Source organism: Hirundo rustica, chromosome Z (genome assembly GCF_015227805.2).
Source record: "Hirundo rustica isolate bHirRus1 chromosome Z, bHirRus1.pri.v3, whole genome shotgun sequence".
Taxonomy (NCBI): Eukaryota; Metazoa; Chordata; class Aves; order Passeriformes; family Hirundinidae; genus Hirundo; species Hirundo rustica.
Window position 1 is genome coordinate 85,897,174 of NC_053488.1, and position 27,031 is coordinate 85,924,204.

General features: G+C 45.9%; 1 protein-coding gene across 4 annotated transcripts; it reads left to right on the top strand.

Annotated features, from left to right (window-relative positions):
• Positions 1-368: 368 nt before the first annotated feature.
• LOC120765378 (terminal nucleotidyltransferase 5C) lies at positions 369-15,133 on the top strand. Of its 4 annotated transcripts, none has more exons than XM_040090146.1 (6): positions 369-448; positions 3,576-3,672; positions 6,247-6,384; positions 7,387-7,563; positions 8,618-8,732; positions 13,664-15,133. In XM_040090146.1, exon 6 carries the CDS (start codon positions 13,679-13,681, stop codon positions 14,852-14,854), a length of 1,176 nt encoding a protein of 391 aa, XP_039946080.1. In that variant the 5' UTR covers positions 369-448; positions 3,576-3,672; positions 6,247-6,384; positions 7,387-7,563; positions 8,618-8,732; positions 13,664-13,678; the 3' UTR covers positions 14,855-15,133. The 4 variants fall into 4 exon arrangements, with proteins under 4 accessions (XP_039946080.1, XP_039946079.1, XP_039946081.1 ...); XM_040090145.1 differs by having other exon boundaries at positions 7,387-7,509; XM_040090147.1 differs by lacking the exon at positions 6,247-6,384 and having other exon boundaries at positions 7,387-7,509.
• The last annotated feature ends 11,898 nt before the right edge of the window (positions 15,134-27,031 follow it).

Here is a 27,031-nt window from a genome sequence, read left to right on the forward strand (position 1 = left end):
CGGTGCCGGTGCGCTGATCCCCGGAGCCGGGGCTGCGGCTGTGCCGGGGCTACCGGGTGTGACAGCGGTGCCGAGAGTCCCGGGTGTGCCGGGAGTCCCGGGTGTGCCGGGTGTGCCGGGAGTCCCGGGTGTGCCGGGAGTCCCGGGTGTGCCGGGAGTCCCGGGAGTCCCGGGTGTGCCGGGAGTCCCGGGTGTGCCGGGTGTACCGGGTGTGCCGGGGATCCCGGCGCTGCCGGCGGGCCCGGCCGGGCGGCGGCGGGCGCGGCCCCCTCACGGCGTTGCCATGGCGGCCGCGCTGCGCTCCGCGGGGGCGGGCGGGGGCGGGCGCGGGGCGGGGCGGCCCCTTCAGCACCAGCGCGGCCGCGGACAGCGGCGGCCCCGGCAGGGAGCGGGCACGGCTCGGTGCGTGTCCCGTACGCCCGCACGGAGCGTCCCCTGCGCCCGCACGGTGAGTGTCCCCACACGGTGAGCGAGTGTCCCCACACCCGCGCGGTGACTGTCTCCCACAGCCGCCCCGAGCGCGTCCGCCGCGGCCGCTCGGTGACTGGGTGTCCCCGCAGCCGCTCGGCGAGCGGATGTCCCCCGCGGCCGCTGGGTGAATGCTCGTCCCCAGCATGGCGAGTGAGTGTCCCCAGAGCGCCCAGCCCGCAGGTCGCGGGTGCCCGCGGGGTTGGGACCGGGCGGGGCCGTTGCGGGAGCGGTTGGGCTCGGTTAAAAAAACTTGGGGGGAAACCCGGAGCGCTCGGCTCGGCTCGGGCCTTTCCCATCTCTCTCCGTAAGGCGTTTTCCTTAGAAACTTTGGGGGTGAACTTGTTAAAAGGGCGGCTTGGCCGGCGCGGCGGTGCTGGGGGGGGTGCGTGTGTCTGGCTGCACGTGAGCTCCGTCTCGCCACGGGCGTTCCTTCGCATGGACCCTGAAAGCTCCCTGGATGTGGGCAAGCCCTGCCTCGCCACGTTCGTAGTAGCGGTAGTAGGAGCGTGGCATTCCTTACTCGCTGTTGGAAGCTCTGTCATCCCACTCAGATGATGACAGCCCTGGTAGCTGAGGCCTTTTTCGGTGTATTCTGCAAGGACCGTCCGTGTTTTGGGGGGAGGTCACAGCCCAGAGGTGACAGTGAAGTGATAGCGACAGTGATAGTGACAGCAAGCTGTGAATCTGTGTCCTGAACTATTCGGAAGTGCCTGCGTGCAAAGCAAAACTGCTTTCCAGCAACTCGAGGCTGGAATTCTGTGTCTTCCCAGCCAGGAATCACTCTCATGTGCTCTCTGCCTTCTCCCGCAGGCATCTCTGATACATCTTTAAGCCGCTGCAAATCTGTAATAGCCTTAATTGTTCCCTCGGAAAGAGGAGGGTGGCCTCTGCAGGCTCACACGTTGTGTTTCGTGTGCTGCCTCAAGAGTAAAAGCCTGTTCGTGGCTCCCATGAAAAGCAGCCAGGTGGGAATGAATGGGGATGTGCCGAATTCTCCGCTAAAGGCCAAGGGATGAATAATAAATGACAGTGACTCCGGAGCAGGGACTCTCCCATGCTTCATGCTCCTGACTCCTCCTTAAGCTCTAGAGGCAGGTGTGATGTGTCTGTCCCATTCAGAAATGTTAAAAACAATCCCTGTGCCCTTTCATTCCCCCGTGTGCTGTGCCTGCAGCATCCAGGATTCGGGAACACGGGCTTGGTGTGTGGAGGGAGAATAGCTGTCTGCATTGTGCCTTCTATTCCTTATGTCTTATCCCTCTGGCATTCCCACAGCTTAGTTCAAAGGGAGCACCAATAATTCCTTTAATTTGCAGTGCTGCAGACCTTTGACCTCTGGGCAGTGCTGCCTGCAGGCCCTCCCTGCCCAGTTGTGCATCCCAGGCATAACTTTACAGTAAATTTAGTTTTGTTGCCTCATTAGGCACCAGACACAGAGGGCTGTGTGAGGACTGTGTGCCCTGGAATGATTCAGCTGCCACACAGAGATGCGTTGACCCTTGTGAGCAAAACCCTGACCCTAAATTCCTGCCCTGCAGATCAGGGCTTGAGCTCCTGCTCAAGCTCAGGAGTAACTGCTGACACAGTAGAGACCCATAATTTATGAATCGGCCATAAATTAGGGAGACACAAGAAGACCGAGTTCCTTGAAAGATCACACTGAGACTGAGTTATTTTGGAGAGTCAATTAAGCAGCATTTAGGCAGGCAGTGGAAATTAATTCATTAATTAACAGTGCTTGAAGGAATTAAATTCTACCCATGTTTCAAAACGCTCCTAATCCAGAGTTGTTTCATGGTTCTGGGCTCTGATGATCAGACTGCAGGAGAGGTTTGGGCTGTGCCACCCCTGCTTGGCCACAGCAAGGGGGAAATCTTGGAACCTTTTACTCTGCTTTGCCTTTCTCATTCACGTTGAAGAGCCTTTGGTGGGTTGTCCTGAGGCTGTTGACAGTGTGTGTTGAATTCTCAGTGCCTTGATGGTCTCTGCATATGGGGATAGATTTTTTTTTTAAAAGGATTTAACACATAGTTACATTTTCCATGTCATATATCTCTTACGTGTCTATGTTTAACCCACTGGTTTTAATGGATGAAAGTCAATGGACAGTAAGAGGATTTGGAGGCAAATTGTAAGTCAAATTTCACCATCAAAGAATGGGTAACAGGGAGTGAGAGAATGTCCATGGAGCGTGGAAGCAAACTCAGGGTTTATCTTACAGAAGTCAGATGTTCAACCATGAATAGATCAGGCCAATTCTGCTCCCATTTACACCAGAGCTGAATAGAATATATTTATAATATATTATTTATAATATAATTCTTGATGAACTGAATTTCTATTCAGTCAATTCCTTTATCAGGAAATGTAGAGGTGGAACAGTGAGTAATAATTTCAAAAGAGAGAGATTTCACTGCAATATGTGGAAGGCATTCTTCCCTGTGAGGGTGGGGAGTCCCTGGCACAGGTTGCCCAGAGAAGCTGTGGCTGCCCCTGGATCCCTGGAAGTATCCAAGGCCAGCTGGGACAGGGCTTGGAGCAACCTGGGCTAGTGGAAAGTGTTCCTGCCCATGGCAGGGGTGGTTCTGGATGGGATTAAAGGTCCCTTCCATCCCAAACCATTCCATGATTCTATGAATTTATGCCATTAGGATTCACACATTAAAAAAAAAAAAAAAGAAATATTTTGCAAATTGCAGTCTGGCTTTTTTGCCTTTGCCATCATGATCTTCACGCAAAAATAATTATTCAAACCATCAGCAGAGAATCTAAGATGCTCCAGGGAATCAGCAATGTGCCATTGCCTATGGCCGTGCTGAATTAATGTGGTACAGCAAGAGAGAAGCCAGCTGCAAAACTTGAGCATAATATTGAGCATGAATCCTTCATGCTGCAGAATTGCTCACAGGTAAACCATCGTTTCAGTTCTTTTCTAGAAAAAGTTATTTTAGAAGCACCAAAAACTGTTTCTTTCAATGTGTATCACCAAAAAGAGAGTTTTCCTCTGTGAAATGCCACAAATGGGTACAGCAGATGTTGATTTGTGTCCACATCAGCTGATTTTCTTCTCCATTACCCTTTCTACTGGATCTTTGCTTATCCAGCAGGTCCTGTCGCCCTGACATCCGATGTCAAGTTGGATGTTTTTGCACATTTGGTGAGAGCTTGACTCAGTCTTTCTCCCCAACTTGGTGTTGTCAGGTACGTGATGGTCATTATGAATTATTGATAGTGATGGAAAAGTCACGAATGCACAGCTGTGCTGCAGGGCCTGGGCCTTTTTCTTGGGTTTAATCATCACTTTATCTCCTCTCTGCCTTTTAGTAATAATGTCAACAGAGATTTCGTGCTGCCTTCACCACAAAAGAAGAGCAGTTCCCTGCTCTGCTGCTGCAGACAGAATCCTTTTTCCTGTTGTAGTATGACCAGAGTTCTGCAGATTTCTTTTAACTACAAACTCTAGAAAACATTTCACTTATCTAAAGACTATTTTCTGTGGGAATCTTGGCTGTTACTGATGCAAAATTAAACATAAACTCCTGTGCAGCAAATACTTTAAAGATAATGAATAATTCATTCCCCCCCCCCCCCTTTTACAGTGTAACTCATAAAATTGGGAAAATGGCATTAAAATGAAATCCCACTGCTGTGTTTTGTATTCAGAGAGTAACTTTCTAATATAAGTATGGAAATTAACTCATAAAAATATGAATTCTATATGAACATTGTAAACACATATAGCAACATAATTAAATACTGGAAGACACAGTAATCTTTGAGTCCCCTGTGAGACACAGTCCTGTGGAGATGCCAGCCCAGCCTGCTCCAGGAAGTTTTCCCAACTGAAGTTTTCCCATTTGAATTTAAACTCCCCCCCTTGCTGTAGCAATCGGGAAGAGCCTTTATATTTGGACAGATCCTAAACTGCTTCACAAATCAACCTGGAGCCCGGGCCTGGAGCTCACGGCTTCTGCCATGAAATGAAAATACTCCTGGGGTGGGACAGAATAATTGTTCAACAGAAACTTTTCTAACCTGGGCGGAGCGGAGCAGGGGTGATGCAGAGAGGCTTTCCGGGTGCATTTCTTTCATCTTTCGGGCTCTTCCCAAGGAAAACTCCAAATCCACTCTGGATGAACCGTCAAAACCCACCCTCCATACCCCAAAGGCTCAGTACTGATTTTAGAGGGGAAACCCCCACACTGCATTGGCTGAAGGAACTAAATGCAACTTCCAGAAAAGGTTTTTGGGGTACGATCTGTTAAAAAAGAGAAATCCATTCAGTGGCTGTGGTTGTCTTGTAACTCCTCTCAAAACTGGCAGGAAAGTGATCCTGGAGGATCCTTTCATGGTTTAGTGGCCATGGGGGTATTTGATAGGTGTCCTTTGGTGTAGATTAGGGGAGGATGGTTCTGGAGAGTTCCTGAGGAGAACTTTGACTTTGTAATGCCCTTTTTACTCTGAAAGCAGCCTGGCTTTAAGGCTGCAGTGGCACATGGCATCGCTCATCCCTCTTCCTCTGGCATTTGAAGAGGGGAGGTGATTATGAGGATGGTTAATAGACGGAAAAGAGGGACTGTTTCAGTTTTTACTTTGCCTGCTTTTTGCTGCAGTTTAGTCATAATAATGAGAGTTTTTGACAAGTGAGCTTTGGATTGAGTCACTGAAATCTCGAGTGAGTAAATAGATTTTGGGATTACTCTGAGGAGCTGAGCAAAGCAGTCAGAGGAAGCTGCAGCACAGAGGGAGAGCAAGGAATCTCTGGGATCCTTGGCTCTTGTTCTTGCCAGTTCAGGGGGCATCACCTTGAAATGCTCTGGGAGAGCTCATGAGTTGTCTGAGCAACCTCCACATCCAACAGAGATTTGAGGTCCACCTGGAAAGTCTGAGGGTTGATATTCCTCAGGGTGGGACCGATGAGTGGGGAAACCCAAAGGAGTGGCCAGCTGGGAAATTGTGGCACAGAGGCACAAGAGCCCCACATCATCTCCCAGACCCTGCTGGATCTCAAGATAGTCCTGTGCTACTCAGGCGCAGAGGTACCAGGGGAAAAGGCTTGGGAATGGGTTTGGTGGTGCGTGTTGCCACAGTTCACATACCCACTTCAGGAACAGGGAAATACTTTCTTTTAAATCACAGGGTAATTATTGACATTGTCATTTTTATTTTTGTTTTTTCCTTCAGCTGAAAGAAATCCTGGGAACCCTGAGTGTAATGTGAGGAAATGATGCTTTTTCCTGTGGTGACTGAGCCAATAAAAGGCAGCTGTTGGGAATAATGTCCCAGTAGGCAAAGCAGCTCATCAATCTCAGCTGCTGCTTCTGTGAACCTATTATATAACAATGCCTCTCCTGGAAAAAAAAAAAAAAAAAAAAAAAAAAAAAAAAAAAAAGTCTCTCTTCTTCCCCTAAATATCACCAGGGGAAGCCATAAATTCTACTCCAGTGTTAATCTGTTCTATCACAGTGATATATCCATTAATGGATATCATATATCCATTAAACCTTCCATCCCTGCACAGAAAAAATAACAATATTTTAGTGTTAAAAAGAAATTGGTCGGTTTTGGTTTGTTTTGGGGGTTTTTTTTGGTGTTTTTGTTTTTTTTTTTTTTGCGAAGTGACTGATCTGTCTGACTTTTCCAGACTCCACATGCTGAGAGTCTTTTATCTACGCGGGCCAGAACTCTTCCTTTTGCCGTCAAGGCCTAACTGGCTGCTCACTGCCAGGCTCAGAGCAGAGCTCAGCCCTTGCCAGACTTAACCCTTTATTCCAGCTGCCAACGTGAACCACCAGTGCACGGATTTGGGAGCAGGCCAGGAACATGCATTCGGCTAATTAGTGGCCCATCAGGAGCTGGAAAGCAAACGAAAGCTGCAGACAGGCCCTGGCACCACAGACAGGCCCTCACAGGGTGAGCAAAGCAAGTGCTGTGCTTCTGGCAGCACTAAAATGGCATTTTCGGGATAAAAATCTGCCTGCTGCAGCAGGGAGGAAAAATCCACTATATTCCAAATAAAGTAATAACACGGTCCGTACCTCCTTGGGCCATAATTTCAGCTTTTCTTGCAGATTATGCAGATATTTACGCTTAAATCATACTTTAAATATTATCTCTGCCAAGTACCGAATACATATTTTGAGCATAAAAGCTGAGATTGTGGAATGCAACTCAACAAGGAGTAAATTCCCACAAATATCAAACCGTACAGAGGACAGGCCCTGCTTGGGATAGTCAAGGAACTTGAGTGGGTGCTGTGAACTTTGCAGGATGGGGTGCTGGAATGGGAGGTCTTGCAAAGAAAGTCCGAGAATACTGACTGTCAGCACATGTTTGAAATGAGAAACAAGTATAAGGGAGTGCGTTTATGGTAGCAGGTGAATATTTACAGAAATATTTCATTCCAGCACAGCCAGTCCATGAACACAGAAATTCCAACAACAGGAACCTGGGCTTACTCTAAAAATGAACCAACAACCTCATGTGCCAGGAAACAAGACCTTCCAGTCAGCTGCACGCTCTGACAGAAAGAATCTAAAGCCACTACATAATTCATAATACTTCATTCTGTTGAGTTATTATTCATTCTAAATTTTATATACTTCCACTACATCCCTCCTAATTTGCATGCCTATTATTCAATATTAAATTCCCACTCAAAATCCCGTAGGGAAAATGGCAAGTTTGTTAATATCCTTGCAGAGGATTAAGCATGACCTGAAACCCAGAGTCTTCATAAACCTTTTGGTGCTTTTCCCACTACTTTTACCTTACCATTCCCAACTTCAAAGTCTGTTGTTACATCTGTAGGACTGCCAGTCTGTAATGTCTCACTTATTATGTCCAGCAGGTGACTGGTGGTTAACACTGATCTCCAAGTGAATGTGATTGTTTGTTGGGTTTTATTTCCTGCAGCTTTTCCCGGGGAGCTTCGTGTTTCTATCCGCGACAAGATGACAATTCATATTTCTACCAAATGATGCAGTGACTCATCCTATTAACTCTGCTGGAATACACACTTCCAGTCGTCCTGCCACGGTGAGTCCGTGGGATTTTGTGTCCTTGCTGGGAGTGCTACTCAGGATTTAGTCCGTAAGTATGTGTTTGGTGGTACAAATAATCTTTTCCTAAAGCAGGAACTTCCCAGGGGTGACCACAGCCCCAAAGAGACCAAATACTGCACATGACAGCTATTTTTTAGAAGTTATTGAAGTATTTTAGAGGAATTGAGATACTGCTGGCCTCATGTTTTTTAAAGCCTTCGCTGGTTTGGATTGGAAGCCCTGTGAGAAGGAGCTTCATGTGTTGTAGGAACTGATAACAAGTCATGATAAATTGGCCCTTGAGAATGTTGCCCTCTGAGGGAATCCCCATCTGACTGAGTGTGCCATGAGTCATGATGGAAAAATGGGACATCCAAAAACCCCCAAATATCCAGCATGACAGAATATGGATTATGATTTCATACTGGGTACCCAAATTAAACTCCTCATTTTTGTGCCCCCTGAGAACTCCCAGCTCATCAAGCCAGTATCCTGGAGCATTCCAGTAGAAACAGCACCCCAGGATGGTTTGGGTTGGAAGGGACCTTATATTCCCTCTCGTTCCATGGGCCTGGGAAACGTCCTAGTCTGGGATGCTCCAAGCCCTGTCCAACCAGGCCTTGAACACTTACAGGGATGGGGCAGCCACAGCTTCTCTGGGCACCCTGTGCCAGGGCCTACCCCCCTTAAAAGAAATAATTTCTTCCAAACATCCCCTCTAACCCTGCTCTCTTTCCCTTAAAGCCATTATCCACATTCCTTTTTTTGGGTGGGAAAAGTAGGACCCAGTTTTGTGGATCCATTCTGGTCCTGTGTTTACTTTTTGTGCCCTTGACGGTGCCACTCTGTGGCGCAGCCCAAGCCCACAGCTTTGCAGTGCGTTCTGCCCATCCCGCAGCCTTATCTGCCAGGGAAGAGCTGAGCTATCATTTGTTATCCCAGGGAAACTCAGTGGTAACTGGACTGAAAACTGATGGCAATTCATGCATTATATCTTGATAACAGGATAAATAAACACTGCCTCCACCGCCTACATTAACATTAATGGAAGGAAAAACTCATGGAAAACACTGTCAAACCAGTTTAAATATGTCCCCATTTAGGTTCCCCAGATGCTTTACTGCTTCTCCTTGTCTCGTCTGTGTTTAAATTACGACTGGAAGTCCCTCCGCGTTTGACATTGCTGCCTTTGGAGCTTATGCCAGCTGCAATCCTGAAGTAAGTGGGCAAAATACTTCCAAATGTCCAGCTTAATAGAGAAATGGATCTTTGAATTAAAATAAAGCTTTAGCAGGAGATCGTGCACATTTGTAGTGATGTATAAAATCTGTAAGCAGGAGAGCCAGTGCAGAGATGGGAGGAATGGCAGAGTTCCTGTGGGTGTTTCTGGAGTGATCCCCCAAAACAAGGGCACCACAGCAGCTCCCAAGACATCTTGCCACATCTCTTTTTTTAGCCTCTTCTCCCAGGGAACTAGGGACAGGATGAGGGGGAACAGCCTCCAGCTGCAGTGGGAGATTCAGGTTGGACACCACCAGGAATTTCTCCATGGGAAGGGTGGTCAGGCCTTGGAAGGGGCTGCCCAGGGAAGTTTGGAGTCCCCATCCCTGGAGGTGTCCAAGGAAGGGCTGGAGGTGGCACTCAGTGCTCCGGGCTGGGGACAAGGTGGGGATCAGGCACTGGCTGGACTCGATAGTCTTGGAGGGCTTTTCCAACCTCACTCATTCTGGAATTCTGTGATCTGTGAAAGGTCCCCACACAACTGATTTCAAGTGAAAAGTAAAAAGAATTGGAGCATTTAATATTCCCAGCCTTTATTGTAAACAGAAAAACATGGGAGCAGATAGAAGCAAAGGGAAGAGGATGGAGCTGCCACAGCTGCGCAAAAACTATTTCAGCTGTATCCTGCCTGAAAATGCCAGCACATGGCAAACCCTTTGAAAACACACTGAATCAACATTATGGAATATATATAAAGAGAATCTAAACAGTTTATCACTAAAATATGAGCTAAATTTGATGAGACTTTTCTCTAGACTGCAAGTATCTGTTTCTATGAAAGTTGTGGGGAACATGAAAGCTGTCATTAGCACGGCAGATTTGCTTCATTCAGATGTAAAGCCAGATCTGCTTTTGATGAAGCTCATGCACAGTGGAGTGCTAAGAGGTGGTTAATGAAACATTTTAGCATCATTGTAAGCCCAAACTCAGAGCTGCTTGCTCCAAAAAAGAAAATTAGAGCCTCTAATTTCAATGGAGAAATAAATGATAACATTTAACGATATTATGTTTAATGATCCAACAGTATCCAAACATTTTTCCGCATCGTGGCTGCTTTATCAGGTGAAGGTGACCACTCAAGGACAAGTTGGATGTTGAATCAGGGAAATATTTTTCTAACCTTACAATAAGGATGATATACCACACAACTTGTCTGGGTCTGATCCATCTTGTTCTATGCTCCTCTAGCTGGTGTATGTAAAAGAAAATACTCTGAGAACTGCTTCTCCTCCTCCTTTTTTTCTGGCAGAGGTCTTACATCAGATGGTATTCAGGGTCTATTGCAGTTTATGGTAACATTTTAAATCCCATTAAAAAACCCAAAAACCAAAACTTCAGATAAAGTCACTAGGAGAGAATTTCAGTAAATTAAAATATTGATGATGTGTGGAAAAAACACCCTCTTTTAATTTTCACTGCCATGGTGGTGATGTTTGTACAGCTTCCATTTGCCCACGTGCAGACTGTAGGACAAGAAAACCCTGAATGTGGAACCCATGAGATGCTTCGGGGTATTTGTGTGGAAGGAGTTTCACAAAGGGAATTCTTTGGCAGGGTGCAGGAGGGAAGGCTTAATGACGGCTGGGATTGGGGATGCCAGTGAGGTGAGCTGTATCTGCATCCAGGCATCACAGAATCTCTGGATGGTTTGGTTGGAAGGGACCTTAAGGATTATCTGCTTCCAGTTCCACTTTCACTGTCCCAGGCTGCTCCAAGCCCTGCCCAGCCTGGCCTTGGACACTTCCAGGGATACAGGGGCAGCCACAGCTTCTCTGGGCAACCAGTGCCAGGGTCTCAGCACCCTCACAGGGATGAATTTCTCTCTAATTTAATCTAAATCTCCCCTCCTTTACTTTGAAACCATTCCTCTGTCCTATCACTCTCTTCCCATGTAAATTGATCAACCTCCACTGCAAACAGCACCAGTTTCCAAGGAATAAAGTGATTTTTCAGCCCCTTTTCCAATTAACCAGCTCAGTACTCACTTGTGCTTCGCTTCATCCAAGTGCTGTGGTCACGTGCAGGGAGCTTCCTTCCCTTCATCCCAGGATATCTTGTTTTACACAACACTTTGACTAATTACAACCTCAATGTTGCTGCTGATGTATTGTAACTGAGGTTAATTACATAAATAATAGCTCTGGCATTAACCTGAGCACCTCAGTAGATAAATTTGTCTTTGCTGTGAGAAATCGAGTTCCTAATGACTATAAAAGTGCCTGGAAATTGTTCTTGCTGCCAGACAAGATTGCAAAAGAGAACAAGATAAAACCCTTCCAGGAGAGTACAGGGTTAAAATATTGGGTTTCAAATTGGTAGCAAATTAGTAAATAATAAATACTATTACTACTAGTAGTACTAGTACTACTACTACTATTTATTTAGGCTTACCTGCAAATTTACTATATTTTTGAAAGTGGAATTCCTGAGTTTTTTTCCTAGTACATTTTGCTCACTTGTCAGAGTTGCAGGTGTTATTTCAGCACAGAATTCTTTAATATTTATCATAAAACATTAATGGTAAGACTCTTGAGTTCCCAAAGCCTCCCCAGATTCTCCAGGAATCACTTAAGAGAAATAGCGTTTTGAGGAACACCTCTTTAACACAAAAGAGAGATTTACTGATGTTACCTTCTCCTTTCAGTTGCAAACCTCAATATATTCCAATAACATCTGAAAAACCTAAAAGCATGTAGTAATAAAGGAAGGATTTCTAAGCTTATTTTAGGGGTATGTCCATCTTCTGACTTTCCAAGTGTTTGGATCCCTCTGCTAAAAGGGGATTGAATTTCAACATTCCCTTCTCTACTCTCCTTTGTTTTTACATCACAACATCAGCCTCAGAAAGGTCAAAGTTTTGAAATATCAAACAAATGCCATAATAAAAACTACTGCTTAGACAACAATTCTGACAATTTTCAGTTTGCTAGAGGATCATTTGGGCTGGTCTCCCATAATCTGACATATAAAAAGTTGGACTTGATGATCTTGAAAAGTCTTTTCCAGCCTTAATTCTGTGATTCTACGAAGGAGTCAGGTGACAACATGGCAGCCAAAACATTTGAACAAAACCCTCTCCTTCCCACCTGCCTCCACTCTAGGATGTGCCCCTTCCAGAATTAAGAGTAGCTCTCTCTAAAAGCTGTTTTTTAGGATAGGTTTGTACTGAGTTGTCATAAAGGCTCTGAAGGATGCATAGTTATAGTTTTAAAGGAATAAGCACAGAATTCTAATTAATATTTAATGGTGAAATCATTAACATGTAAAACTGGCAGTGATGTGGAGGGAAATTTCTCTCCTTTTTGGTTCAAATATTGTGTCCTCTAAACACCAGCAGGAAAAACGTGGATATTCCTGAATATACCCGAGAACATACCTGCTGTGGGTGTGGAATGATACGCTATGTACACGATGCCAGGAGCTACGTGATTGTGCCAGGCCTGTGGGACTCATTCCAAGACCTTCATAGTGTCAACTTAATTCCCAGTGTCAGTCCTGCTTTAGCCAACTTTCAAAACTTTCCTTCAAACTTCAAACATCTGGTTAGTCCCATTCTTTGTCATGAGGCCAGGAAGGTGCTTGGAATTACATGTGCTCCTGATCAGCTTAATGGGAGCTGAAATTCCAGCAGAGATATGTGAAATAGAGCTCTGCCATATTCCCAAGCCATTTGGCAGCTGACAGGTTATTTGAAATTACTAAAATATTCCAGAATGTGGAATCCGAAGGCGAGGGAAGGGGAATGAATGTATGACAACGTACATATGGAGTCACCACTGGTTAAGAAACAACAGCGGGGACTTTTCAGTAATGTTGTTACTTAGTATGATTTTACTTTATTTTTATGCCTGAGCTTTGGCTGAAAGAATATGTTTGAGCCATCTGGCTGCAGAAACACTCGGGCGTGTTTCGGAAGCAGGTTCTGGGTGCTGGCAGATTCCCAAAGGCACTTCTTCCACTGGGCTGGTGCCTCACTGAGCTTGTTCAGATCCCACCTGGCCACCACCTGAGTGTCTCATCTCCTTGCTAAATGTGATGCTGTGAAGTCAAGATGTCATTTTAAACTGAGAAATTCCCAAAGCTGAGCTTTATCCCATGTATTCTGTAGGTGCTTCTTTACAGGATTTCTTGAGGTCCTTCTTCCATAAGACGGGAAGGGGTTTTCTCACTGGATCTGCAAACCACGACTTGCAGCATTATTGATACATTAATGTAAAACATGGCTTATGGCTTAGGAGGGAAATATTTTCCTCAGAAACATCGTGGAAACAGCTTGACAATTATCAGATATCCAGTCCTTAAACCACAAGTGATATTAAAGGATGCATGTGTTTAGATGATCCATAGAGAGCAAAGTTCATCCAAGGCATATGGCTGGATAAACGGGGAGCAGGTTTTTCACAAAAAAAACTTCCTGGTCTTTTAGTGCTTTTAAGTATTCAGGTCACTGAAGATCAAGGGAGATGTCCAGGCGGGACAGAAAGAACAAATTTGTTCATTTAGCTAATTTTAGCTCTTCACGGTGAAATTTATTTGGAGTTCCATTAGAACCAAGTATTTGTGTTATTGACCTTTGAGTAGTTTTAAATTGGGTCTGTATGGTTTGCTGCATTTACTTTGAGTCACGGGTTATACAATAACGTGATGGCTTCTCAGCAGGATTAAAACCTGAGTACATTAAAATTCAATTAAAAGCCTGCGACAAGTGCAGTGGTTGACTCAGACCGTTAACTGGGGTTGTGTCTCTAAAATGAACAGCTCTGTCACTACACTGAGGGAGGAGGTTTGGTATAACCTAGCGAAATGTCCTCTCTGTTGTTCTGGAAAGTTCTAACATTTATGTCTAACTCCTCTTTCTCCCTGTTTAGCCAACTGATATCACAATGACTGAGGATTTGGACCACAGATTCAGTTATCTCACCTGGGATCAGATTAAAATCCTGGACCAGGTTTTAACTGAGGCTATACCTATTCATGGGAGAGGAAATTTTCCAACCCTGGAAGTAAAGCCGAAGGATATAATCCATATGGTAAAGGAGCAGCTCATTGAGAAGCAGATCCATGTCAGGGACATCCGCCTGAACGGTTCCACTGCCAGTCACATCCTGGTGAAGCACAATGGCACCAGTTACAAGGATCTGGACATCATTTTTGGAGTGGAGCTTCCCAGCGAGCTTGAATTCCAGGTCGTTAAGGAAGCAGTTCTCAATTGCCTATTGGACTTCTTGCCAAAATGTGTTAACAAGCAAAAAATCACGGCTCAGACCATGAAAGATGCCTACGTGCAGAAGATGGTCAAAGTCTCCACTGACCACGACCGCTGGAGCCTCATCTCCCTGTCCAACAACAGCGGCAAGAACGTGGAGCTGAAGTTTGTCAGCTCGCTCCGGCGGCAGTTTGAGTTCAGCGTGGACTCCTTCCAGATCATCCTGGACTCCATCCTGGCCGTCTACAGAGCCTCAGACCGGCCCCTGACCCAGGACTGTCACCCCACCATCATCGCCGAGAGCATGTACGGGGACTTCAACCAAGCCATGGACCACCTGAAATACAAACTCATCTCCACCCGGAACCCGGAGGAGATCAGGGGAGGCGGCCTCCTGAAGTACAGCAACCTCCTGGTCCGTGATTTTAAGCCGGCGGATGAGGCTGAAATTAAATCTCTTGAACGTTACATGTGCTCCCGGTTCTTCATTGATTTTCCCGACGTTGCCGAGCAGCAGAGGAAAATCGAGTCCTACCTGCGCAACCACTTCATCGGGGAGGAGAAGAGCAAGTACGACTACTTGATGACCCTGCGTGGGGTGGTGAACAAGAGCACAGTCTGCCTCATGGGGCACGAGCGAAGGCAGACCCTCAACATGATCACAATCCTGGCTTTAAAAGTGCTCGGAGAACAGAACATCATCCCGAACGCGGCCAACGTCACGTGCTACTATCAGCCTGCTCCCTATATCAGTGACAGAAACTTCAGCAACTACTACATAGCTCATGGACAGCCTCCTGTGTTCTACCAGCCGTACCCTTTCCACATACAGCTACAGAGTGGGATGGTGTAGGAACTCTCCGACCTCCAAGCACTCACCACTCCTCTCTTTCCAGTTCTCTCCTTAGTAAAGGCCTCATTAAAGCGAGTTTTATCAGCACTTTTGAGTTAAGGACATATTTTTGTGCAAGTTGCCAAAGCTGTTTGGTTGATCGATGTCTAAGTCACCATTAAGCAGGTGAAATAAGTGAAGCGTCTGCCATTCGTGAAGTGTTTATACCTTGACGTGTGTTTGGGCTGTATTTTTTTGCAATGAAAAGAGAAGGATATAAATTATTCTAATTTTATAAAAATGAAATGCACTAAGTTCTGGGTTCTAAAAAAAAAAAAAAAAAAAAAAAGAATCTTAAGCAAAATTTAAATGGTGTCGATGAAAACTGAAGCCAATGAAATACCTCTCTGTAGAAATGCCTGCTGTTAGAAGGGACAGTGCTCTGTATATGTCAAAGTCAATCATCCCTTGGTTTTATCCATGCAGTTCCAGCAACATTTATTTGCAGCACCTTTGAAAACACACATTGATGGGTCATCTCTTGGTGGTGTGAGCTCTGCTGATTGTTCCTCAGGTCAGCCAGAGACTTGGGGTCACTCCCCTTGCCAATGTACTGGTTTGTACTGGTGGGCAGGAAATGCTCCTACCAAGAGCAGACTCAGCATTTTGTGTATCCAAAATTTCCACTGATCCCAGTGAGAGATTTGGCTGCTCAAGTCAGGCAGCGTCAGAGCCCAGGATCCGTCTCACAGATAACGAAAGCTGTAAGAGGTACAACTATTCTGATTAAATTGGTCATGAAAACCAAGGCAAGAGAATGAAGAGGGAGGTGAAAATTGAGCAGAACGGGCTCACTTTCTGTTGCTAATTTGTTATTGATCAGAGCTGCTTTAATGCACAACAGAGTCAGGAAAAAAACTCCAAAAGCCCAGGACTGCGTTATTTTTAAGTGAATTAAAACAAATCCTTGGCAGTGGCATTTGAAAAACTATTTTATACTGGTAAAGTCCTGTCTGTGTTTAGATACCTGCACACATCCACCAGTAGCAAATGAGGATTTATGATCAGGAAGCAAAACATGAGTTTCACATTTGTGTGTGTGTGTGAGTGTTTACCAAAGATAAGTTTTAAACATGTCACATAAGTGCCTCCCTGTGCCAGTTGCTCCATGAAATGCTGGAAATGGTGCCAGAGAACTCCTGAATTGTGGAAAGGGAAACATGGAAAGGGAACACACGCTCTGGGGTTGCAGAGTGTTTGCAGCAGCGACAGGTGGAGGGGTTTGCTCCAGAATGAGCAGGTTTGGGACAGATGGACCTAAGCTGGTGCCACCAAAACCAAACATGGGAAAAAGAATACAGAACAAGAGGGACTAGCAGGAAAAGGAGGTTTGTGGGTATAAAATGGGAGCAGCCAACTGGAAATGCAAGATGTAGAATTTCTTACATCGACTTAGTGTGTCGCCGTGTTGTCCCTGTCACTGTTCATCCTCATCTCCTCCTGCTCCAGAGCAGTGGCTGCATTGCATCCATTTACAACAGGTGTCAGGCCTTGGGAATTTCTTCTACTTGGGCACAAGAGTTTGATTTATTTTATGGAGAAATGTAGTCCATAAATGTGCTGTATTAAAACAAACATTTCTAAATTTTCTAAGGTCTATGAAGTCCAATTGCCAGTGAAATGTAGCTTCCCTTCTCCCCGTTATATTCCTGTACATTTAAACAAAGAATTGTTCAAAGACCATCACCACTAAAATCAACTTCTTTCTGTAAAGTACAGTGCAAAAAAATGGTATTTCTGCAACATAAGGTTTTGCTGATGAAACTGATGCATTTTGTGATGTCTTTCATGAAAAGAGTACTGTTACTTTTGCTGATTTTTCAGGTGTGTCCAATTTGGTGTCTGAAAGCACACTTTATTCCACTTCCACTAAGTTCTTACCATTGGTTAAACTATATTTAATAGAAGCATCAATCCTAATTGCTCTGTGATCAGCTAAGGTAACACCACATTTGCATGCAAGCACTGCTAGGGAATTCCCCCTGTCAGGAGCAAAATGGAGTGAGACATGATGGATTCCTTTTATTTCTGTTTTAATTGAACTGTCGGGATGACAAAGGGAACCTTTCCATTTAGTTTGGTGTTTGCCATGTTAAATAGCACTGTGAAATTCTGTAAGAGCCTTACGTGGGTCACGTCCCTGCCACTGCTTGGGATCTGCAGGGATGAGGAGCTGAGAGCTGCTCTGGGGGATATGTAGGAATCAGGCATCCAAATGCCTTAAATTTCAGGAGGAATGAGGCTCCTAATCTCTTTAGATTTGTTGGAAAGTCTCAGTCCATCTGCGCTGACCTGTGACCTTAATGTAGTGTTGCCACTTTGATTCATTACTTCTCCACTCCTGGTTTCCGTGGTTGCTGGGTGGAAAAATGTGTTGATATTCCCAAGAATGGGAACAGGTCAGGCAGGAAGGAGCATTTGCAATGTGTCTCGCATGGCCAGTGATCCAATACCCAGAAAAATTCTTCACTAAGGTGTTCTCTAACCAACAAGTAGAAACATGCATTGGGTAAAGGATTAAAGTACCTTTTAAATGAAATATTGTGGAAGGATCAGGAGTGGTGAACTCGCTGTGGATTTGTATAAACCAGCCTGTGCACTTGTACAGAACTTTATGTAAGTACATATTGAATTCTGTCACCTCTCTGTTCATCCAGGTTAGGTAAGGAAGGGCTCAGGCAAAGTCCATGGAGCTGGTGGGAAGAGTCCACCTGGCTGCAATGGGCTTTGTACCCCAGGAAAGAGGAAAGACTTAGGGGAGTGCCTACAGGCAAAGGTACAAAGACATCAATATGCAAAAATCTCTCAGGTATAAACAAACCCTTTAAATTTATGGAAAAAGGTCTTATATTTCTTACCTAGAGGTAATTCAGTTCTGAAGGTTGAGGTTGTGATTTTGTGTATGTAAGCATATATATATGTGTGTAATTTATTTAGCCTTACATATATAAAATCTCGTGTATCTACACCTACAGGGGCAATTAACAAAACCTGATGGTTTTAATTATTTCCTTCCAGATGTTCTATTGATACCTGGCAGCAGTAATTGACCTGGAGGGTTTTTTCTTTTTTTTGCTCAAGGTCATAATGACTCTGTAAAATAATATTGAAATGGGGATGATGTATTGACTGCTGCTTGCGAAACACTGATATCAGTGTGTCGGATTAAACTGGGACCTCTTCTCCAGTTGTTACTGATTTTATCATGTGCAGATCTAAATCTACAAGGAATTGAGAGTTTTCTCAGTGCCACTCTCCTGAGCTTCATGTTTGCATTATAATTATATCTCGTTGTTACAATCTGTTCAATGATTATAATGCCTGAAAATTGTAATGCTGATTTTATTTAATCACAAAACTTCTTAGGGTTTACAGCTTAAAGTAATCTAATGTTGTCAGGACCTAAGTGTTACAGTTTCAAGTGCTTTCCTAAAGAAAAAGTCCTTTGAATTTTGTGTTTTGTTGTAAAAGGTCTATTTGAAGCAAATATTTTATGGTAGTTCCTTTAAAATGTATTTTGTGAGCTTTATACTTGACACGTTACAGAGGTTTTTGCAGTGGATAAAAGAAATGCAAATTGTCCTCAGCGGAGGTGTTGCCTCACCATGTGCTACCCGGAGCCTGAGGACCTCTGAGGGGATTTGGGTGGTGTTAGAGGAGTTACAGTGATAATTTGGGAATAAATTTGGAGTTATACAGGTTTGGATTCAAGATGAGCTGCAGAAATATCTGGAGAAAGGAGGGCAGTGAGCCGAGTTTTGGGTTGATCCTTTTCCTATTAAATAATCACATGGAAGGGCGTTCGGGACAAAGCTGTTGCAGATGAAATATTCCTCTCAATGTGCCATCTGAAGCTGTGGAAAAAATATTGTAATGCTACAAATGTGTAAGAATCCCACCAATTTGTAGGTCATTAGTCCATGGTGTTGACTGGTGCCTTTGGGTATTTGGGGGATGATCATTAAAAGAACATTTTATTTAACATGTGGTTTCCTGTAATTCCTTGATTGCTCCAGCTGGAGCGGGCAGATTTCTCCAGGAAGCTGAAGTGGAGTGTGGTGATTGCAAGAGAGATGAAAATTTGGTTACAGTTCCTCAGGTGTTTAGAGCACAGGCTCAGATTCAGCCTGGCAGACCCACAGGAAAAGTTCCAGAGGGGTTCCTGTGGATCTCCCATCCCTTGGAATGGCTCTGTGCTCCTTGTCACCGGGCTTGTGTCAAACACTCACATTTGAAGTGCCTACATCTCTATATAATAAAAACCTCACTGTCTGCTGGGTCAATAAAATGGAAATTTCAATGACAAAGGATTGGACTTCACGTACGTACATCTCCATAAATCTGAACCCGTATTTATCCAGGATTTCTGGTGATGTTGGGCCAAGGTCGGAGAAACTCCCACGAACTTTTGGGTTTTAGCTGGGCAACATAAACCACAGTCACCACGGTTACATTTCTGGTTGTTTACCTGGATTTTCTGGGCTTTGGGGAGGGGATTTGGGCTCTTTTAGGGGTTTTCTTTTGTTTCATGAGCTGAGTTTTCCACTACTGCTCATTAATTCAGTTTTTAAAGAGGACAAGAAAAGGGGAGGTGTCACAGCTGTTAAATTCCATGGACCCTCAGAGCCTTACAGAGGAGGGGCAGGAACATTCCAGAGTTTTTGACCCCGTGTGAGAGCTTGGAAATTCCCAACTGGCTCAAAATGGTCCTCAGTGTTTTCCCTGGCTCCGCTCAGCTCTTCCTTGGGCACCAGCGCCATCCCAGGCTCTGGATGTGGGAGGGCAGAGAAACACCTGCGCTCCAGGGAAACCTTTTTTCCTCAGTTTTATCCAACATTACCCAAAACAGGAGTTTTTCACCTCTTTTTCACGGTGCAATGGGTAAATTTTTGTAAAAGCCCTCCCATTATTTTAACCAGAAAACACCATTTAACAATAATTTCATTTCATGACTGTTTTTTTTAAACACAGTTGCATTTTTAAGAGTTTTCCTCAATAAAATGGGAAGCGGGGAAGTGAGAAGGCAGCACATATAGGGGTGTTTCCCTTCCTTAAATATTCACCAGATGCTTTCCTGAGGAATTCAAAATCTGAGGAAATAATGTGAAGCTGAGAGAGCTGCTTTGTGTTCTAGTCCCTGCCACCTCCATTTTTTCTGCTTCATCAATCCCCATCATTAAATACTATTTCATAAGCGATTTTCTTCTTCCCAGCTGCCTCCATATTCAGCTCCATTTCATCCTGTGCCGTTGCAGAACCTGTGCCTCGGAAATCACAATTAGTTACCATGGAAAGGAATTCAAGACCGTAATAAATACACTGGAAGGCTGCTCGCTCTGCCTAGGATTACAAAATAAAAGTAAAAATAAGTCCTCTAGAGAACTGGATGCAGATCATGGCTGTTTATGGGCAGTGTGTGCTTGTACCTCCCCAGGTTAATGTCATTTTTATTCCATTTTCCTCACGTCTGGGTCCATGGGAACAGCAAATCCCTCCACGATGCAGCCCCACTCCCTCCCAAGCCCACCCTCCCACAGGAACCCCTTTCCCTCATCCTCTGTTTCATTTTCCCATAAACATTCCCATCCTACTGTTGACAGGAGTTTATTCACACTCCTGATTTTCTGCTGGGATACACAGGGTGCTGCCCATACGTTCCCAGATTTCTGCACACACAAAACCGGTGGTGTTTCCATGTCCCAGGAGCTGCCCAGGGCCGGCTTTGCCCTCCCATTTTCCCCACGGAGCAGCAGGAGGATGACAATTCCCAGCTCGAGATGATGCGACCCCGCAGTGCTCGCACCATTTGTGCCAAAAATTTCTTCCCCCAGTGTTTTCTCAGCTCCTGGTATTTTCCAGGCAATAGGCTGGACTTGCAGCTCGTGGTTCTGTCTCAAAGATCGGAATGGATGCTGGAATAGATCCCTTTATATTGTACTGCCTGCTTATCCCCGGCTGTTCCCAGGGAATGGCATTGCAAGGATCTGGATTCACCACCAGCCTTGGGGCCGATTTATCCCCAGATTGGGAGAAAGAGCTGTGGCCTTCCCAGGTTAAAGTACCCACAACTCATTACACTTCCTTAAAATCCATTCAACCCGAAATTCCATCACAACACTCAGCTGCAGAGCGTTGCCATCACTTAGGTCGGGAGAGAGACCTTGAAATACTGTATCCAGTGAATGAATCCGTCAACTCTTATTGCGGGAAAACAAAGTGTCACAGGTGTGACACTTAGGTGCTTTCCTGAACCGGAGTGGGATCTTTTCCCCACGGTTTCTAAGTCAGGTCATAGCAAGAAAAGAGATTCTAGGAGAAAAACTGAGGAAGACCCCTGGGAAAGAGTGGCTTAGGTAAAACCAATCTGTACAAAACAAGGGGTGCTCAGCACCTGTGGGAAGCCAGGGAAGAGGGATCCCAGCCTGGAGCTGCTCCCTTGGACCGGGAGAGGCTGGGTGATCTCATCTTTGAGAGCCTGGGAGGTGGAATGAAGCCCTTGGCCGTGTCCGTGCCCGTGTCCTGCCCGTGGCCACAAAGGACCCTCTGTCCCGCTCTGCCAGGACTGCGGCTCTATGGAAACACCCCGGACATCGTCATTTATGGCACTCCAGTCACCCTGGAAACAAAGCAGCTGCTCCCAGAGGTGACTTTTAACACAGCTAATTATATCATTAGTGTCAGGGCCACTGAACCACGGCCTGTCCCTTCCCTGGGCTGGCGCTGCCAATGTTTCCATGGGAATGACCGGGCTTCACACCTCGGAGGGGACGCGCCTGCGATGTGACAGGGATGTGACAGGACCAGGGTGAAGTGTCTCAGCTTTCCGCCACTCCTCCCAGGGCAGGTTTCGTGGCTAATTCCAGTCCTGCATGGGCTAAAAAAAGACTTTTTGGAGAGCAAGAAACTGCTGGTGAATCCAGTCTGATTTATTGAGCACTCCGGCCTGAAACATTTCTGCTGCCATCCCCATGTTTGGGACCTGGGCAGCGCTCCCACCTCGGAATCCACTGAAGCAAGAGAATCCATTCAATAAATTATTATTATTATTATTATTATTATTATTATTATTATTATTATTATTATTATTAAAAAGAAAAAAAAAGAAAAAGAAAAAAAAAAAAAAAAAAGCAAAGTGAAAGCTTTCCTCCCTCTTTCCTCATGTTTCCTGATCAGCCCCGGCAATGCTGATCAGAGCTTTAAGGTTTCAGAATGACTCAGAGCAGATTTTGGTGTGTGTCCAAGCCATTGCCTGGCACAAGCCACTGGTTCCATGGGGAATGTGACCATGTCCAAGAACCACGTCCAGCCAGGATGTGCAACAACAGGAGCCTGCCAGGTTCCTGAGATCCACAGGCAAGCAGGAAAACACTGCTGTTTAACCTCCTCAGTTTCTCGTGCCTGGGGCCAAATCGCTGCTGGTGGGGTTTTGTGAAGTTTACCAGCGTTAGAGCCACACCCTCACAAAGAACTTTGGCTTTAGTTTCAGACTGAGCAGCAAACAGCTCTGTAAAGAACTAATAAATGATGCTTGGAAGAAAAAAACCACTGAATTATTAAGTCCCTGTCCTGAAGGCTGCACAGGTTGGCTCTGCAGCCTTACGGAGCTGCTTCCCCCAGGAACAGCCCTGATGGATGGGCTGGAGGGTCTGGGGCCGATCATCAGCAGCCAGCTGCTCCACAGAGGTGCTGCCACCACCACTGGCTGGGGCTGGCAGCATTCTGGGGGTGATCAGTGCGTTTTGAGAGGTTGATCCCTCCCCAGAGCTGCAGGTGGTGTTTTCCGAATAAGGGGAAATAAGAGGAGGGATGGATGGGCGCGTTAAAGCTGAAAAGAGAAAACAGCGATTGCGGATTTAGAGAAATCAGTTAAAAAACAAGGAAAATGACTAAAGAACCACTGAGAACCCCATGAGCCTGGTTCCCCTCACCTGGGAGTGATGGATGGCTTCATTAGTAGGTGATAACCAACAGATCCAGCACTGCTGGAGGCAGAGGTTTAACCAGGGAGTATGGAAACCACAGGGAGATGGATGTTGTGGAGATGTGCCCAAAGCTCTGAGAATAAACCCAAATGCCTGGTGGATATTTTTCAGCAAAGACAAGCAGTGCAGTTGGGGGATGTTCTGCTGGGGTTCAGCTCCACCATTCAAATGCAGTGGGAGTTTTTTCCCCTTTGGGTGATGCTTCTATTTATCCCTTTTTTCCCATCACCTCACATGGAAAATCCCTGGACCCAGCCCGCGCCCACCTCTGACATTTCTTTACAGCCACTGGAGTTCTTGAGGATCCTTTGCCTGCTCTGTGCTGCGGCTGTTTTTTGCTCTAAAGCAGAAAAAAGCAGGCAAAATGATGTGTCTCTGCAGAGGAAACAATTCCAAAATGAAATGGCTCCAGTCTGGAAACAAAAGGAAGCAGGTGGCTCTTGACTGGAAATCCTCTATTGAAAGGTTTGGGGTGGAGGGCTCAAATTCCTGTGTCCACCCCAGCTCTGGGAAAGGCAGTGGGACCAGAGGCTGGGCACTCCCACCTCAGTCAGCAGAGTGGGTTTGGGCTCCTCTCCCAGATTCCTGCTGGGAAGACCTCATGGAAGGTTGGGCTGAAGGGCTGCAGCACACCAGCAGAGCTTGTTCATTGTCATTGCTCTCCACGGACAGAGGGGAACGGGGCAGGGATGGCTTCCCACAGCCAGAGGCCAGGGGGAAAGGATTGGGAAGAAATTCCTCCCTGGGAGGGTGGGGAGACCCTGGAATGGAGTTCCCGGAGAAGCTGTGGCTGCCTCATCCCTGGAAATGTCTAAGGCTGGGTCGGATGAGGCTTGGAGCAAGGTGGGATAGGGGAAGGTGTCCCTGTCCCATGGCAGGGGGTGGGATGGGATTTGAGTCCACTCCAACCCAGACCATCCTGGGGCTGCATGTGCTGCTCAGTGCTATGCCTGGAGTGAACCTGCTGTAAATCCAAGGACACTCCACAGCACAATTCCTGCTCCTGCTCCCACTGAAATCCTCTGGCAGCCTGTGCCTCAGGTGCCAATTAGTTCAAACCTAACTCCAGCTGAAGAGCACCTGCTCATAAATATCCACAAATCCTCCCACATCCTGTTTGCATCATCCTCCCTGTGCTTTGGTGGGAGAGAACATGAGTAAATGACTGACTCACAAGGTCTTATTTCCCAAATTTCATGCAGTTTTCAAGTTTTCCTTGTATTTTGCATTAAGATGCTTTTATAACATTCATTACACAGAGCCCAGACCCAAATAGCTCTTGAATTCATAAATATGGAGCAATCAATGTATTTTATTTTGCAGTTATTGGGATAAACAAATGGAATATTTTGGGGCTGCTCAGATGTGCTCTGTAAGTGATGCCTCCCGTTGTCCTTTAATTGTAAGGATTTGGTAAATGAGCTTTAAAGGGTCTATTAGTATTCATTAGGCAGAAACTCCCATACATTTTCTGCAAAATTAATGGAACAGAACTGTTTCCTCTGCTGATGACGTGGCTGAGCTGCAGCCCAGATCAGAGCAGGTTTATCGCAGGTGTCTTTATTTTTTTTTGGTTCTGCCCAAATCCTGCTTGGGAAGAAGGTTACAAAGTGGCTTTTTTTTTCAGCTCCTGGCTCTACAGTGAACGTGAGGGTGGGCACTCAGCAATTTTCTGAGGATTTTCAGGGTACGTTCCATTGCCTGGCTGAGAGGTGATGCTTGAAATCCAGATGGATCTTGGAATGCTGAACCAGAATTATCAAGCCAACCCCTTTGGGGTGCCCCAGTGCTCCCCATGGTAAACCCCAAAAGTGAAGAAGTGCTGGGCTGAGGGAAGAGGAGGCGATCCCTGCCCAAGGGGTTGTGGGGGCACGTGGAAAGCAGCTCTTTTCTCCCCCCCGCCCTTTTTTTTTTTTTTTTCTTTAATGTATTCTTTTACATCAAATGCATTTAAAACAGTTTGCAAGTGTGATATTATCTTCTGGCTGGGTTTTGAAACATGAACAAAACTTTTTTTTTTTTTTTTTTCCTATTTAAATAAAACCAACCTGCCACCAAAAGCCCGAGGGACAGCTACACAAGTCCAGAAGGATTTATAAAACTTCAGGTGAGGAGCTGAAGACTCTTTCCTCACAAATTAAGGAAAACTTGACCTAAGGAGGATTTCAGGGGTCTCCACATGATGAAAAACCCTTGAAGAGGTGAGGAAGAAGAGGCGAGGCTGAAACAGGTTGTGCCAAGGGGAGAAAATTGCACCAGCACACCCCTCATGGATTCATGGATTCATGAATTCATGGATTTGTGGATTCGTGGAAGAGGAGGTTCTGTGGGAACCAGTGGCTTTGTCAGGGGCAGGAGGCAGCACATGGGATCAAACCTTCCTGCGTCATCCCTGGAAAACAACACCCACTGCCTGACAGGGTGTGAGGGTGTAACACAATAAATGCGTTTATAATGGAGCATGTGAAAGAAAAATAACCCCAGCCGTGAATGGGGAGCTCTGCTGACGAGAGGTTTGTTATGGGTTTGTTGTGGAGATGCCAACTCGGATCCTGGCAGGTGATTAATAACCCGGAATGGGAGAGATCCCGCACCCAGTTCCAGGAGCGGAGTGAAAAAGGAGCGAGGGCAGAGGCTGCAGGACGTGACAGGTTCCTGCAGACGGGGGTGAAAAACGACTGAGGGGAAGCGTAGTTTAAAAACCAGCTCAAAACCAATCAGGGAAGCTATTAAAAAAAAATCAATTAAAATATAATGAAGGCTAAGACATTCCGAATCGTCCTCTTCCCAGAAGTCTGGTTAGATCAGCTCGGGGAGTGGAGGAGGGTGGGCTCTCATCCTGAAGGGAAACACTTGCTGGAACAGGGATCCATCAGACTGGGAGAAAAGTTCATCCTCGGGGGATCACTTATGGCAAAAGGGAATGCCACCCCCAAGTCACAGCAAACTCTGGGATTTGGCTCTAAATCCCAAGGGGAGAGGCAGAATCCTCGTTCATTTATCCAGAGGATCTGTTTAATGAAGAAGGGAACAGGTCAAGCAGCTGATGGCTCTGTATAAATATTTAAATGGCACCAGGGCAGCCCAGCATTAAATAAATGAAGCTGGCCTTTCCCACCCTGTCCTCTGTCGCTTGGTAAATATTTGGGATGCCCAGCCACCGAGAACAGAATTTGGGAACAAACCCGCACCGGGCGCTGAATTTGGGAGCAAATATCTCCATGCTCCCACTCTGAGGGAAGAAATGATTGCTGCTCTCTGGGTAAGTCAGGATAATAAAGAATTTGGTAAAGTCATCTGGAATTACAGATAAATGATGTAAACTGAAATCTTATTGATCTTCTGATCCATCTCAGGGTCAGGCGAGGATGCGCAGCTCCACGTTTCTGGCATGTGACGTTAATGTATGGAAAGACAAAACTCCAGCCTGCTTTCCCTGACCAGGAGGAATTCTGCTGGGTTTAATGGGCTTTGAGGCACCCTGAGAATTCCATTTAGGACCCGGGATGTGGTGTGTAGGTGAGGCACGAATGAGTCAGGGGTTTTTCTCAGCTGGAAGAGGCACAATCACCTCCTCCCGCTTTTCAAGGGCAGAGCAACGCATTGATCCCACCCCTGCCCAAATCAGGGATTTTGCACGTCTCCATTCAAGGCAAAAATCACTCCAGGCTCCATGTCAGTGTTTTTCTCTTCCCCCCAGCCCACGCTGAGCAGGGCAGAGGCTCAGCAGCACCAGCCAGAAATAGAAACTCTCCTCGGCAGAGCTTGAATTCCCTGCTCCTCCGCAGCCTTGGCCTCTCACAGGGGAAGGGCCACGAAATCATCACAGAACTGGGCTGCTCCGGGTCCCTGGAGAGGTGGGAAGGGACAAATTCCCAGCTGGAAATTTCCAGCTGAGCTGTCTGGGCTTCAGGCTGGTGGCAGGTGCGAGGGGAGCGTGGTCCGAGCCAGGGGTGACGGAAGGGCCTGGGTGGTTTCCCTACAAAGCAAATTTGAATTTTATCGTTTTATGCACAATGCAAATTTTAAAAAAATTGTGGGATCACAGGGTGGTTTGGGTGGGAAGGGATGTTCAAGATCATCCCATTCCACTCCCATGCCATGGGCAGGGACACCTTCCACTACTCCAGGCTGCTCCAAGCCCCATCCAACCCAG

What these genes read in the sequence shown, in the direction of transcription:
- LOC120765378 (XM_040090146.1), top strand. Translation starts at nt 13,679, where the DNA reads ATGACTGAGGATTTGGACCACAGATTCAGTTATCTCACCTGGGATCAG.